Source organism: Rhinichthys klamathensis, unplaced genomic scaffold, assembly GCF_029890125.1.
Source record: "Rhinichthys klamathensis goyatoka isolate OS25496 unplaced genomic scaffold, OSU_Roscu_1.1 h1tg000350l_1, whole genome shotgun sequence".
NCBI lineage: Eukaryota > Metazoa > Chordata > Actinopteri > Cypriniformes > Leuciscidae > Rhinichthys > Rhinichthys klamathensis.
In genome coordinates, this window is record NW_026606862.1 from 1444755 (window position 1) to 1461170 (window position 16416).

The 16416-nt window shown below is 44.0% G+C and overlaps 1 protein-coding gene across 1 annotated transcript in view; it reads right to left on the reverse strand.

Annotated features, from left to right (window-relative positions):
• Positions 1–824: 824 nt before the first annotated feature.
• hycc2 (hyccin PI4KA lipid kinase complex subunit 2) overlaps positions 825–16416 on the reverse strand; it is a 61217-nt gene continuing 45625 nt past the window's right edge. Inside the window, exons 11-12 of the mRNA XM_056232610.1 lie at positions 11278–11403; positions 825–2166 (exon numbers count right to left, since the gene is read on the reverse strand). Coding sequence (XP_056088585.1) covers positions 989–2166; positions 11278–11403 — 1304 coding nt within the window. The 3' untranslated portion in view covers positions 825–988. The remainder of the gene's footprint in view (positions 2167–11277; positions 11404–16416) is intronic.

Here is a 16416-nt window from a genome sequence, read left to right on the forward strand (position 1 = left end):
CAAGAAATATCATAATTTATATGTTGAAGTTCATGGACTCACTGCTGAAACCCGCTAGTCTCTACAAGAAGGAAATATTATCTGATTTTGGTCAAAATCTGTATAAGCCATATTGTATACATCTATAGGCCGTTCTGAATGGCATAAACTAATTGTAAATGAATCAAGCTAGCAAGCAATAGTAAAAACAACAGGTCTGAATCATAAACAAACATTCTTTGGAATGAAATTTTATGGAAAGTATTTCAAAACACTGTCATAAAAACAACTAATGAAAAATATGATCCAAATAAGAGAAAGGCATTGGAGGCTACACTAACACATTCAAATCTTTCAGATGACTATAGATAATTTATTGCTGATTGTCATCTCAGAATTCACCCTTCACGTCGGTCTGGAACTGAGAGGAACACTCAAATCTGTCTGTGCGCTGCTGTGGGTTTAAGGGATTGAGCTGCGTTCCATTTACCCCGGAAGAGGCATGTCGGAGCAGGAAATGAATTAGGGTTGTGCTTCCCCCGTTTCCCAGCTGCAACTGACTTGAGTGGTGTTCCAGTTAAAAGTTCCTAGGACTTTCCCACTTCCGAGGACAAATGGAACGCACCATTAGTTCAGCCAACAACAAAACATATAATTTACTCTTGAGTCATTTCAATCCTGTACGACTTTCTTCCCCTTCCAAAAAGCACCACGGAAGTATTCTATATGTTTTGCAGCCTTGTGTGAGAAATAGCCCCAAATGTAAGACATTTCTGGTACATAACTCTCCCCTTTCCAAGGTCATGTTTTCATGAATCACGTAGAGCTGTTCCCAGCCACATTCCTAGTTTGGACCACTTTTATGTTTCATGGAAAAAAAGAAAACAGTACAGGTATGGAATATCATGAGGCTGAGTAAATAATGATGATTCCCATTTTTAAGGTAAATTATTCTTTTGAGAATTGACAGTCAAACTAAGTGTTCAGAGATGTGGTGGAGGATCCAGTTCTACACCTGTGAGATGATCTGCATGTTGAAGCTGGGCGACCGGGAGTGTTTGGGTGAGAGCAGCTCTGTCTCGGGCAGATGTTGCTCCTGCAGGCTGAGCTTGGAGTATCTGCGCGCTTCAGCACCAGTTGAGCTCCATTCTGCGGTGGAGCTTACATCAGGTGCGGCTGGCCTGCGGTCGAGAGCCGTGGAGCTCACATCTGGCCTGCGGTCGAGAGCCGTGGAGCTCACATCTAGCCTGCGGTCGAGAGCCGTCGAGCTCACATCAGGTGCGGCTGGCCTGCGGTTGAGAGCCGTCGAGCTCACATCAGGTGCGGCTGGCCTGCGGTCCAGAGCCGTCGAGCTCACATCAGGTACGGCTGGCCTGCGGTCCAGAGCCGTCGAGCTCACATCAGGTACGGCTGGCCTGCGGTCGAGAGCCGTCGAGCTCACATCAGTTACGGCTGGCCTGCGGTCCAGAGCCGTCGAGCTCACATCAGGTACGGCTGGCCTGCGGTCGAGAGCCGTCGAGCTCACATCAGGTACGGCTGGCCTGCGGTCCAGAGCAGTCGAGCTCACATCAGGCCTGCGGTCGAGAGCAGTCGAGCTCACATCAGGTACGGCTGGCCTCCGGTCGAGAGCCGTCGAGCTCACATCAGGTGCGGCTGGCCTGCGGTCCAGAGCCGTCGAGCTCACATCAGGTACGGCTGGCCTCCGGTCGAGAGCCGTCGAGCTCACATCAGGTGCGGCTGGCCTGCGGTCCAGAGCCGTCGAGCTCACATCAGGTACAGCTGGCCTGCGGTCCAGAGCAGTCGAGCTCACATCAGGCCTGCGGTCGAGAGCAGTCGAGCTCACATCAGGTACGGCTGGCCTCCGGTCGAGAGCCGTTGAGCTCACATCAGGTACGGCTGGCCTCCGGTCGAGAGCCGTCGAGCTCATATCTGGCCTGCGGTCGAGAGCTGTGCAGGAGGTGCTGCTGCTCACCGGAGCTGGACACGGATGGGCTCTCCTCCGAGCGTCCCAGTGTTTCTCTGTGGACATGCGGCTCTTCTTACAGCTGCTCCCTCGGCCGGACGCACCTGGCACCGCGTTCCCACGGAAACCGCTCGGCTGGCTGCTATTGGACGCTCCGGACGAGAAGCCCTCATCTGGATCGTTCAGGACGAAGGACTCTTCCTCTCTGCTGGGCTGGTCTGGATCTGACAGACAGACAGATAGAAATTATGCAGACAAAAGAATGAAGATGAAATCTCAAATCACACTCACAAGAGATCAAATTTCTTTCTGATCGGTTTCCTTCAAAAGGTTTCACTATTACACTCCATTCAGCACTGCAGACAGGAAGTAAACGCTGTTGCAAAGGAAGTAACAGAAGAGCAAGATTCTCTACATAACTATGGTAGTTGTCAGATCTGTCCTGCATGGTGAATAATCTGACAATCAGTATACAAGAAAACTAGGATGCGCTTAAATATACAATCAGATCTGTGAGACTGTGTGATTTCATTGACTGTGTATTAATAGCTTAAACCAAGGAGCCAGGGCTAGAATGCACATATATTACCCCTTTTCCACCAACAAGAACCAGGTGCTGGTTCAGAGCTAGAGCTAGTGTCGGTTCGGAGTTGGTTCGACTGATGAGCCTCCAAAGAACCGGTTTGCTTTTCCACAGGCTAAAGAGCCAGCAAAGAGCCAGGTCTTACGTCACTGTATACATCTCATGTTGCCCAGAAACGCTAGCGCGGCAGCGCCAAACACAAACACACCAGGCTTGTTCGAGATGCATCGGCTTCTCGCAGACCGATTGGCGCATGACATCAAAGCACTGCAAACGCGATCGAAAAGCACAAGGAGTCGTATGCTCTCCACACACTCCCGCAGCTCCGATCGGTCCGCGCCGCTCCGATGCATCTCCAACAAGCCTTCTATCAACAATGACGGTCGTTGCGTTACTATTGATGCTCATGGCTTTGCGAACCTAACGTACATCGGCATCCAAACACTGCGAATACAAAGCGTTCGTGCAGCTCGCCGTAACTTGCATAAACGGAGATTACAATCGAGCTGCTATTAGCCGCTGAGGAGCCGAGCAGGTGATAGGAATCCCTACCAAAGTCCCACAGCTGCTGACCCCATCCAGTGCCCTGTGCAAGCCTCCTGCCCCTTCTTGCCTGGAAGAATGGGTAACCCATGTAGTGAGACTATTGAATAACACTGGGAAAGTGTGCCATTTCCGCTAGGAAGGAGAACGCTGCGGAAGACACATTAGTTATGTGGCGATATACATATGGACTAACCCGACGGTTGTACATATGAGATACAGGGTGACTTAGGCCAAGAGAAAGACACAGGCTTCTGTTTAGGACCAGGAATGGAATAATACACATATGGGATCCCCGCAGGGTTGCACATATGGCACCCAGCCTAGACCCGGTTTACTTCCTGTCTGCAGTGCTGAATGGAGTGAAATAGTGTGAAATCTGTGGTTCGAGGGCCTAGACTTGGTTCTCAAGGATTCAACAGGTAAAGGCCCCGCGCCGGACATGGCGGCGCCGAGGGTGGTGGAGGACTCAGAGGTGGGCCTCTCGGTGCTTCTACCTTTTTAGGGTGAGAACACGGGAGGAGACCGGCCCTAAACGTAGTCTATGAAACCTAGGTGTCGCCCAGCCCCCAGCTGTACAGATATCTGTTAGAGGCGCCACGCGCCAGCGCCTAGGAGAATGCAACGCTTCTCGTGGATTGAGCATGCAACCTGAGCGGGCAGGGCACACCTTGTGCTTGGTAAGAGAGCAGGACAGAGAAAAGCCAGGGCTGGGTCTGCCTCCTCCAGGGGCAGCGCTTGCAGGTTCACCACCTGGTCCCTGAACGGAGTGATAGGAACCATGGGCACATAGCCAGGCTCAGTACCACATGGTTGTTACCCCCCCCAAACTCTAGGCACGATTCGTCGACCAAAAATGCCTGCATGTCCCCTACCACCTTGATAGAGGCCAATGCAACTAGCACCAAACAGAAGCTTTAAGTCTGCAAATGGAGCATCCTGACCAGGGCAAGGTCCCAAGAGGGTATGGAGGGGGGTCGAGGAGGATTTAATCGTCTCGCCCCCCTAAGGAACCTGACGACCAGGTCATGCTTCCCTACTGATTTGCCAACAATGTGGTCGTTCCTCAGAGGAAAGAAGGTCCTTCCTCAGAGGAATGGGCCAAGGAGGGGCTGTCGCGAAGAGCACTAGTTCCGGGAACCAGGTCTGGGTGGGCCAATAGGGAGCAACTAGCAATACCTGCTCCTCATTCTCCCTGACTTTGCACAGAGTCTGTGCAAGTAGGCTCACTGGGGGAAATGCATATTTGTGAAGGCCCCGGGCCCAGCTGTGTGTCAGTGCATCCATGCCGAGTGTTCCCTCGGTCAGGAAGTAAAACAGCTGGCAGTGGGAGGTTTCTGAGAAGGGAATCAGGTCTACCTGAGCCTCCCCGAACTCTCTCCAGATCAGCTGAACCGCCTGGGGGTGGAGTCGCCATTCTCCCGGGAGCACAGCTCGTGATAACTCGTTGACCACACAGTTGAGCACATTGGGGACATACATGGCCTTAAGCGATGCTTCTGACTCCAGAGGAGGAGATGGTGGGAGAGTTGCGACATGCGACGGGAGCATAGACCACCTTGTCAGTTGATGTATGCAATGGTGGCAGTGTTGTCTGTACGGACCAGCACGTCCCTGCCCTGTAGCGGCCTCTTTAAGCGGCTCAGAGCGAGACGTACTGCTAGTAACTCGAGGCATTTGATGTGCCAGTGCAGTTGGGGGCCCGTCCACACCCCTGACACTGCATGCCCGTTGTACGTGGCACCCCAGCCGATGGCAGAGGCATCTGTGAATACCACAGCATGCCTGGACACCTGTTCCAAGAGCACTCCTGCCCACAGAAATAAGGGGTCTGACCACGGGCTGAAGGTCTGGTGGTACACCGGTGTGATTGTCACCCGGTGAGTGCTGCATTGCCACGCCCATCTCGGGCCTCGGCCGTGAAGCCAGTGCCGAAGCGGGCTCATATGGAGCAGCCCTAGCGGAGTTACCGCTGCTACCGACAAACGCGGCGGCGGGTTCACTTGAATTTATTTTTCTCATAACAGCTAAAATAACTTAATAGCCTATAGCTATTAATAAGCCTGTTACCTTATCCACTACAGTAAAAGACCTGGGTGTTATACTAGACCGCAACTTGTCTTTCGAAAATCATATTTCATATGTTACAAGAACTGCTTTTTTCCACCTTAGAAACATTGCTAAATTACGTAACATGCTATCTGTCTCTGATGCAGAAAAGTTAGTTCATGCATTCATGACCTCGAGACTAGATTACTGTAATGCTTTATTAGCTGGTTGTCCTGCATCCTCAATAAACAAGCTACAGTTAGTGCAAAATGCAGCCGCTAGAGTTCTTACTAGGTCAAGAAAATATGATCATATAACACCGATTCTATCATCTCTGCACTGGTTACCTATCAAGTTCCGTATCAATTACAAAGTACTACTACTGACCTATAAAGCCCTAAATGGTTTAGCTCCTGTGTATTTAATGGACCTTCTATCGCCCTACAATCCATCGCGTTCTTTAAGATCCCTAAATTCGAGGCTCCTGGTCATTCCTAGGATATCTAAGTCCACTAAAGGAGGGAGGGCGTTCTCACATTTAGCTCCTAAACTCTGGAATAGCCTTCCTGATACTGTTCGTGGCTCAGACTCGCTCTCCCAGTTCAAAACTAGATTAAAGACGCATCTCTTCAGCCAAGCATTCACATAATGCTTACCTTTTATACTACTGTTGAATCAGATCGAATGCACTAATATTATGAACAGCAGGTACGCTAATTATTTCCCATCTGCTTTTCTGCTGTTATCTCGGGACGCTAGTCCCGAGGTAAATAGCGTTCGTCAGCTCCAGTTTGTATCCAGCCTCTCACGGAGACTTCAGATGCCCCAACGCCTGCGATGAGATGACTCGACGCCTGTGAAGAGAAGACTCAACGCCGGCGATATGTTATGCCCTAAATTAGTACATGATGACTAACTAACTATATTCTTCTATGTACATTTCTGAAATGCACTTTCTGTAAAGCTGCTTTGAAACAATATGTATTGTGAAAAGCGCTATACAAATAAATTTGAATTGAATTGAATTGAATAGCCTACTCCGGAATTTTTGGTCATACAGATGAGAAATCATCTTTTAAAACAGTAAAAGGTCTACTTTTATTTATGTACAGTACACCCACAATAGGCTAACGACAAAACGTTTTCTGTCGTCTCTGGGAACTGCGCGTCAAAAAATATCTAAAGCTTTAAATGTGAATAAATATTATCTGATTGTGTAATCCATATGAAAAAAACGAGAGGCACTGAGGATCTACTCAAACATGTGTATGAGCGCTTCCCAATGAGGAAAGGACAAGAGTGAAAATCTCGCTCTAATTAAATGAAGCTAAATCACCCTGATTTAAATGTATAAAAAAATCTAATAATTTCAAACATAATTGTCGAAATGTTGCGATATTGTTTCATTTAAGTTCAGAATTATTCTATAAATGCTATTTAGTTTAACTTTAATTAGGTGCAATGAAGCTGATTGTTTGTACTATTTTATTGAGGAATGAGACGAATGAAGAGCGCTTCTCGCTCAAGAGCGAACACACACTGGAGAAACAAACGTTTGGCCATTTCTCAGTGAGTAAATTCATGGCCGAGTGGTAGAACTTACGTTTCGATCATTTAGATGACACAGGTTCAAATCCCAAACAAACATGGACTATTGTAAATTTTATATTAGCCAATTAATGCATTGTATAGCCTATTATTAATGCAGAGATATTTGTCAAGTTCTAAAACTCTGTTACACCCAGTGTTGGGCAGTAACGCGTTACTGTAACGCAGTTACTTTTGACAGTAACTAATACTGTAACGCATTAATTTTTAAATAAATTAACTCCGTTACCGTTACCATATGGCGCGTTGTCCGTTACTTTTTTAAATTAATTAGTTGCTGGAGCGGCTGAGAAGTGTGCGCTGTCATTACACAGTACGAGAGCACTGAAGAGACTGCTAGCATTATACAGAGCGAGAGGACACCTGAGGACACATGACAAACTCACTGGACACTGAGTTGTTTACGTACACGTGAGGCAGCGCGAGCACGGAGATTACAAGCTTCACAGAGAGCGCTGAGCACTTGATGCGCATTTAAAACACAGACAGCGAAACGGTATGAATACAGAACACTTAAGTACACATTGCCATATCATTATAAAATAATAATTTTTTTGACTAGATGCTGCATCAGCAGAGAAAGAACAGAAGCTTGCCGTCGAGTCTGAGAGGAATAACATTAGTAACGGCTAACTTACCTCAAGCGATTAAAGCAATGTGACAAAAACACACACAGACCTGACCCACATGTTTTATGTCGCAATTGTTACCATCTATTTGCATTAGTTTATGTCCAGCTGGTCACTTTTATGCATTCATTAGCCGGCGAAGTTGTATTTTTAAAACTAGTGACGTGATTGATTGCTTACATTGATGTGTTCATGCAGCCGACATCAAGTCTAATCAAGTGTTCTAAAATTTAAGCAAATAAAGTGAAAGACTGTACATGTAATATAGGTCTACATTTATGTAATTTTAATGCTCTGGCATTTGCAGATATTTAAATATGGCCATCTTCTTTAAGCTTGAATCATATAAATGGCAACACTTTACAATAAGATAACAATTTTAGCATTAAATATGGTTAATAAATGTTGTAGAAGTATCATTCATTGTTAGATGTATTTGTATCTCCTTAGTTAATGTAGGCCTACTATGAACTAACAAGAATGATCAAGGTACAATTGTATTGCTCAAATATTAATTCATGCACTAAAAACCACAGTGGTAAAAACGTATACTGTCAGCTGCATGAACATATCAATGTTGAGAAAGCAAACAAGTCACTAGCTTTAAAAATGCTTGTTTTGTTATTTATTTCAGAAATCCTTGATATATTCAGTTTGTGCTGGTCTGACTTAAAATAGTGTTTAAAAATTACTTTCTGTTTAAGTCAGTTTTGTGTTTGTATAGACCATAACGCATTAAAGGGCATTAATGGGAACATTTAAGAACTTTCTTTAAAAAAGTAACTAAAAAGTTACTTTTAACAGTAACGCATTACTTTTTGGTGTAAGTAATCAACAAAGTAATTGAGTTACTTTTTGAACGAAGTAACTAGTAACTGTAACTAGTTACTATTTCTTAGTAACTAGCACAACACTGGTTACACCATATAGTTTTTTGCTTATATTTATAAAATAAAATTACCATGCATTTCCGTTTTACACTAAGGAACAAATAGTATCCAACAGAATGACTTTACATCTGTATAATAATACCAATCGTAATTCCCTATAGCCTACATAGAGTTTTTAAAAACATGGTTTTAAGCAAGGTGCGATTTGCCAGGGGGAACGGGGATTTCCTTCAGGTCTAAACATCCCTGCTTCTGCTGAATTATTTTAATCTCAGACTCAGAGAGCCTGTGGGGGGTTTGGAGGGACAGTGGCTTTATTGTGCGTGCAGGACAATAGGTGTTAATGTTCCTCTTTCATATGGAGATGTTGATAGCCTGATGAGCAGACAAACGCAACATTCTTTTAACGCTAAATCTCTCGAGGTGTCCAAATGTAGGCCCTATATCTTATTAAATTATAAATATTGTAGTTTATTTATTGTGTGTTAAGTTTTTTCACACAAAATTTAAATTTAAGTGTTCAATACAGGTGTTTCAACTTGTTTTGTAGAGTTTTAGAATGTTTGAGCAGTGTGTATGATTGTCAACAATCTGGCATTATCTAAACATGAACTGTTGACGAAACGCTTTCATGCCAGTAAACGAATGTGAGTGATCAGCAGATACAGAGCTCTTTAATTCGCCATCAACCTCGTTTTATTGTAAGGTGAGTTCAACAAGACATGCTGTGTCTTTGAAGCAACAAAGACTAAATAATTTGCAGCGACATATACAGTATTATCAGCTGTATGATGTGTTTTTACCCTGAAATGTTTAATTTCGAGAGAGACCCGGCGCACGCAGCGAGGAAGACTAAATAAATTTGCTAAAAAGAGATCCAGTGCGAGAGAGGCAAAGAAAAAGGCATGTTCTTAATTTATGTTGCTTTGGACTATTTTCGTTTTGTACTGTTTTAATCATTTAATTTAGCTACAATTTCTTTTGCAATACAAATTTAAAATGCCGCAAGAATAAGATTCTGTGTTTCTTATTTTGCATCGCAAAGGAAATAAACTCTAAACTCGATGCAGCTGTTTTAAATAAATAAACTGTACCGACAGTTAGTGTAGCCAAGTCAACAAACTCAGTCTTTTTCTGATTTGTTCAATGGATCTGTTTTGAAACATTTCTTCCGTTGCTATGGCCGGGTATTACTGTCAGTCATCTCAATTTCGTGAATGATTCACAAAAAAAAATTAAGCAGATTAAAGACGAGCTTCATCATCTTCATTTTCTGACGCGATCGGCTGACAATCTTCCCTCATCAGTTTTGTCGTGCAGCGGCTCTACTGGAATGTAGCAAATTTATGTTGTAATGTGCCATTGATAATTAAACAAAACGCTTGACTTACGCAGTAGAGAGAATAAACTGACTCTTTTCAAAGTCTGTGATTGTAGCGCCTCTTAGCGGCAAAAGGCAGCAAATACACACTCGCAATTTACGGCCGCGGGAACCAGTATTATTTTGGTTGAGTACCAACAGTACACGCACTGCGAGGCAGAGCAGCTGATGCAAATCATTGCATGCTGGCTCGTTTAGTTACACTCGAAGTAGATTGGCCTTTCTGGGGAGATTCCTATTAGTCGGTTCAGTCCGACGTGGCGTCGAACGTGACCGACTGAAAGGGAACTCTTCAGCTTCTGCAAACCTTGTGTAATTTGCTGATTTTTGAGCATGATCATCAAGGTAGGAATGTGTGTCGATTCACTCTGCTGTGTCCAACATGGGCGAACGCCAATAAACCTTATTCCTGCAAAGAGTATTGTGGGTGTGTGTCTTGATGCTGCACAGCTCAGGAAGAGAAGCACTAAAGAATCTACACACTCTTCTGAAGTGTTGAGGTAGTGATAGTGTCTTCTTGGACCCTGGTTAGGTGAAGTCCACCAGAGGAAAAGGTGGTTAGAGTCCACCATAGGCACCTTCAGTCCGATAAATGTAGTTTAAAGAATTCGACACAAGATAATCAGACACATTGAGCATGCTTAGTGGTCAAGATGAAATGATAAGCTCAGGGATGAAACGGGTGTCCATGCAGCTGAATGCAAAGCAGAATAACAATAAGTGCTGTTTGGGCCTTAATTGTTGAAAAGTCTCTTTAAAAAACACTAAGTGAAATTAAGACACTTACATAAACTACGGCTGTAAATTCATTCAAATCTTCAACTAATAATTGCACAGATTTCTGCACCTAATTGCAATTATTATTAAGATAATACTAACATAAGGTAGTAAATTCAATTTTTTTCTTTTAGTTTGAACGTTTCAATAAACTTCAATCATCCCATTCACCAATAACAAATGTCTCATTTATCTTAGATTTTTTTATGAGAAAGAACCTCGGATGCTTCTCTGTCATCACTCTATCCACTCTCTAGTTTTAATGAGATTTGAATTTTGGTATCATGACAACACAGACCCCTAGTGAGTGAAAAAACAAAACTGGGGGACAAGCTGCACTGAGAATCATTTCGTAATCTAATCATCACCCTTCATCAATATCAATTAGAATTGTGAGAAATAATTAGAAATAATGTCTCATCAACTACTGAAATCCAGGAAATTGGTTCTTACATAATGTATTAAACACTTACATTTATGAACACTATATGAATGTAAGACAATTTCATCTCTGCATGAAAGGGATTTCAGACTTTCAGCAAATTGTGGAAATTGTGTGTCAGTGACGCAAGTTCATAGAAGCCGTTTTTGTAAGAAGCTTTTCGACAATGTATATGAATGAATTTTATTAACATTTACATCAATGTTTTAATTGCACTTTGTGTTTGCAGGAGACATGTCAATAAATGACAGCCTTCACGGCCCCATGCCACAGCCTGATGCTTCACACACGTATGTCCTACTAGGGCTTGGCATGACTTTGAGGTTTTTTGGGGAGGTACATTCCAGGAAAGCTGAGGGGGCCTAAAGGAGTCTATTGGGTGAGTCTAAGGGGGAAAGCCCGCCTCCATGATCTGACTCCACCCCCTGCCTACCCTCGTGTGTGACTGTGAGAGAGCCCCTCCCTCCTGGCTCAAGATTGGCGGCAGGATCCCAGGGGGCATGTCGGCTGGGGTAGATGGTGAGGCTGAATTCTGCATCACTTGAGAAGTCAAAACAATCTGGGATGTAACAGAACAGGGGGAAATGTGCTTCTTAGTGTCTGTGCCCAACGGGAACACGGTAAACAACATGATCAGAGTGCAACAATTTCCCACAGTGTGCTGTGAACCACACAAGAACAAAAAGACAGAAAAAGAACAGACACACAAACATCACTGACACATGTTCCATCACAGAGAACAATACTTTTCACATGTAGTCTGGACAGATGATGGAAGTTTATATTAAATGTTTTTGTATTTTTTATGTTGGCTTGAGAAAGCCAATATACTGATCTGGTATATATACAAAATCTGTATTATTGTGGTTAATAATAATAATAATAATATGAGACTAACATTTCTATCACTAAATAATTCTATAACTTTTCAGCTACATGCACAAAACTCAGCTCAGACATTCTGATCAGATTTAAGGCTGGAACATATTACTCGACTTCTAAAATCTGAACAGATTTTTAAAAAACTAGGTATACATACACTTTGTAAATGGTTACAGAGAAAATCTGGGAGGATCACACACTAGCAGACTTCCAAGTTATCTATCTATATATAAATCTATCTATCTATTTATCGAGACTACAGGTCCTTCTCAAAAAATTAGCATATTGTGATAAAGTTCATTATTTTCCATTATGTAATGATAAAAATTAAACTTTCATATATTTTAGATTCATTGCACACCAACTGAAATATTTCAGGTCTTTTATTGTTTTAATACTGATGATTTTGGCATACAGCTCATGAAAACCCCAAATTCCTGTCTAAAAAAATTAGCATATCATGAAAAGGGTCTCTAAACGAGCTATTAACCTAATCATCTGAATCAACTAATTAACTCTAAACACCTGCAAAAGATTCCTGAGGCTTTTAAAAACTCCCAGCCTGTTTCATTACTCAAAACCACAATCATGGGTAAGACTGCCGACCTGACTGCTGTCCAGAAGGCCATCATTGACACCCTCAAGCAAGAGGGTAAGACAGAAAGAAATTTCTGAACAAATAGGCTGTTCCCAGAGTGCTGTATCAAGGCACCTCAGTGGGAAGTCTGTGGGAAGGAAAAAGTGTGGCAAAAAACGCTGCACAACAAGAAGAGGTGACCGGACCCTGAGGAAGATTGTGGAGAAGGACCGATTCCAGACCATGGGGGACCTGCGGAAGCAGTGGACTGAGTCTGGAGTAGAAACATCCAGAGCCACCGTGCACAGGCGTGTGCAGGACATGGGCTACAGGTGCCGCATTCCCCAGGTCAAGCCACTTTTGAACCAGAAACAGCGGCAGAAGCGCCTGACCTGGGCTACAGAGAAGCAGCACTGGACTGTTGCTCAGTTTTGCATGTCATTCGGAAATCAAGGTGCCAGAGTCTGGAGGAAGACTGGGGAGAAGGAAATGCCAAAATGCCTGAAGTCCAGTGTCAAGTACCCACAGTCAGTGATGGTCTGGGGTGCCATGTCAGCTGCTGGTGTTGGTGCACTGTGTTTTATCAAGGGCAGGGTCAATGCAGCTAGCTATCAGGAGATTTTGGAGCACTTCATGCTTCCATCTGCTGAAAAGCTTTATGGAGATGAAGATTTAATTTTTCAGCACGCCCTGGCACCTGCTCACAGTGCCAAAACCACTGGTAAATGGTTTACTGACCATGGTATTACTGTGCTCAATTGGCCTGCCAACTCTCCTGACCTGAACCCCATAGAGAATCTGTGGGATATTGTGAAGAGAAAGTTGAGAGACGCAAAACCCAACACTCTGGACGAGCTTAAGGCCGCTATTGAAGCATCCTGGGCCTCCATAACACGCCGCATTGAAGCAGTCATTTCTGCAAAAGGATTCCCGACCAAGTATTGACTATTGAGTGCATAACTGAACATAATTATTTGAAGGTTGACTTTTTTTTTTGTATTAAAAACACTTATTTTATTGGTCGGATGAAATATGCTAATTTTTTGAGACAGGAATTTGGGGTTTTCCAACATGACATCATGACTTTGCGTAAACATACACGCCACTTTCAAGTCAAGTGGCGTGTTATCTATACGCATTTTGAGCTATCCGCGTGTATGTCCACGCCGAAATCTTTTGCGTGTATGTCTACGCCATTAAATGTCCGAGTGATTCCGCGTGTATGTGTACGCCGTTAAATGTCCGAGCGAAACGAAGCAAAATCTATATCTACATCTGTGGAGCGATATCTCTTTTCCTAGGATGGTGGGGGAAGACTCATAAATGGTATTAACCCCAGTGACGGGTAGGTTTAGGGACGGGGTTGGGGTAGGTCATATATTTATATATACATAATACAGTAATATAACGTTGTCAAAGGCGTTGATAAACACGCTGAAAAGCGATTATGCGTGTTGATAGCACGCCAAAAATGAAAATACGAATTGTCGTGTCATACATACGCCATTTCATGAGATCAATCTGGGTTTTCATGAGCTGTATGCCAAAATCATCAGTATTAATTAAAACAATAAAAGACCTGAAATATTTCAGTTGGTGTGCAATGAATCTAAAATATATGAAAGTTTAATTTTTATCATTACATTATGGAAAATAATGAACTTTATCACAATATGCTAATTTTTTGAGAAGGACCTGTATATGCTAGAACTGTCACACACCGGAGCAGACAAACGGCAATAATCAAGGTGAGAAACATCAAAGTAACTTGCAGGAAAATGGATGAATACTAACACAGTCCCTTTGATCACAGGACACACGCTGCTGAAGAAGATTAGGAGCCACCACACAATGTAGTTATTTCTTACAAACTTATTACAAGACAAGACAAGACAATGGTGTTAAGGTAAGAGTGAGTATAAATATTGGCCATGAGAGGTAATAGTGAACAGGTGAAGGTGGTCAGTTTTCCGGCAAATGAGAAGGGATTGGGGTGGGAGAACCAGGGGAAGGCATGGCAGTACTCCCCCCATGGACCGCTCCAGAGGAACAAGACCCTCAATGCAGTGGCAGGCCTCTTCCACACGGTGCCGGACACTCTGGATAAGACACGTGGTAGGTGATAAGTAAGGCAGATCCAGGATGTCGTTTCGAACCACCCATTTTTTCTCTGGCCCATACCGTTACCAATCACACAGACACTCGAGATGACCTCCTCTGTGCTGAAAGTCTAGAATGCTCTTGACAGTATAGACAGGATCTCCATCAATCAGCAAAGGAGGAAGGAGTTCACATCCACCACCTGGTTCTGTGGCGGAAGCAGGTGTGCGTAATGGTTTGAAGAGTGAGACATTGAATCCAGGATGAATCTGGGTTAATCTCGGGGTTGATGAGAAAGGGCCCAGTGAAATGTAGACTTTTTAAATGGGAGCTGTCGTCAGATTTAATGGCTTAAGAGCCAGACATTCTGCCCGGGCTAGTAGTTGAGTGGAGATGACCTCTGGGCATCACCCTAGCTCTGATGACGGCATCTGGCTCGCTGAATGTGTACAAAGGCCCTTCCAGACCCTCTTGCTCTGACAGAATCAGAGAACAGTTTTGAGATGGGAACACAGACCTGACTTGGGGGACATCCCACAGAAGCAGGCTCCTGGAGGCCGGCTTTGGCGATTCTCTCATCCACTGGATGGGGCAGACAAAGACAGAAGATGGCAGGAAGGGCTCATCCGTTTGGCCGCATCCAGTTTTCATGTGTCCATCTGCACACCATTGGGGCTAATAATATAACCTAGAAATTGCACGGAAGGATGTGGAATGAGTACTTTTGAGCCTCGAGGAACAACCTGTGTTCACGCAGATGCTAAAGGACCAAACATGCTTACAGTGTTCCAGGAGAGAAGAAAAAATAGAATGTCATCAATGTATACAATAACAAATTGAGAGAGATAATCTCGAAACACCTTGTTCATAAACCCCTGGAACACTGATGGAGAGTTAGTCAGGCCTTTTTATTCAGAATTTCTTGGTCGCAAAGAAGCTTGAGACCATCAGAGAAGTGGATGGGCAAATGTACCCCTGATGTACGACCTTCACATACTCCTCTATGGCCCTCTGCTCCAGTCACAAAAGGGAGTACACATGGCTGCATGGCACAGTCCTAGAGTAGGTGAGGAGGAAAGGCAGAAGCAGTGACGGCAAACACTCCACTTCAGGATTTCCCTGGTTTTCCATGAAAGTTGGGAAGCATGGGCGATTAACCAAGGTATCCCTAGGATGATAAAACTAGTGAACTCTGATAGGATGAACAAAACAATTCTCTCTTTGTATGTTCTCTAATTGAAGGGTCGTGGTTTGCTGTTTGATGTGTCCAGAAACCAGGGGCTATCCCATGAAAGACTAAATAAATCTTGAAATAAACTACTTCCATATTCAACTTCCATTTGCCCATTTCAAAGCACGATCAGAGAGACAAGAAATAATAAATGCCATCTTCGCTTTCTCATCCATGTCCAAGGCTATGGAACACTGAAAGACACTTGGAGACTTCTGTTCTAGAAGTGTTGCCCGTGGGAAGTAGCGAAGAAGAATGGGAGGCGGAAGTATGTAATGGTAATGGTAAATGGACTGCATTTATATAGCGCTTTCACAGACCCAATGGCCACCAAAGCGCTTTACATATTTGCCTCTCATTCATCCATTCATACACTCATTCATACACCGACGGCGGTGTCTGCCATGCAAGGCGCCATCCAGCTCGTCGGGAGCAGCTGGGTTTTGGTGTCTTGCTCATGGACACCTCGTCACTTGGTCAGGTGGAACCGGGGATTTAACCACCAACCTTCTGGTTTGTAGACAACCTACATGAACCACTGAGCCACTGCCGCCCACTGTGGAGGAGCGCTGGCTGATTGAGACAAAACAGATAGTGGATTAGAGGTGCCCTCTTTGCCACTGGCCGGTGAGGTTGGAGAGGTTTGTAGAAATTGTAGCAGATCTTGCACCAAGGTCTTGATGGTAGCAATAAACAATCCCGGTCAATGTGTTAGCTCCATGTTGCAGTGTTGGTTTTGTCTTCTGTCATAGAAGACTAAGACAATGATGTTGAAAATGGAG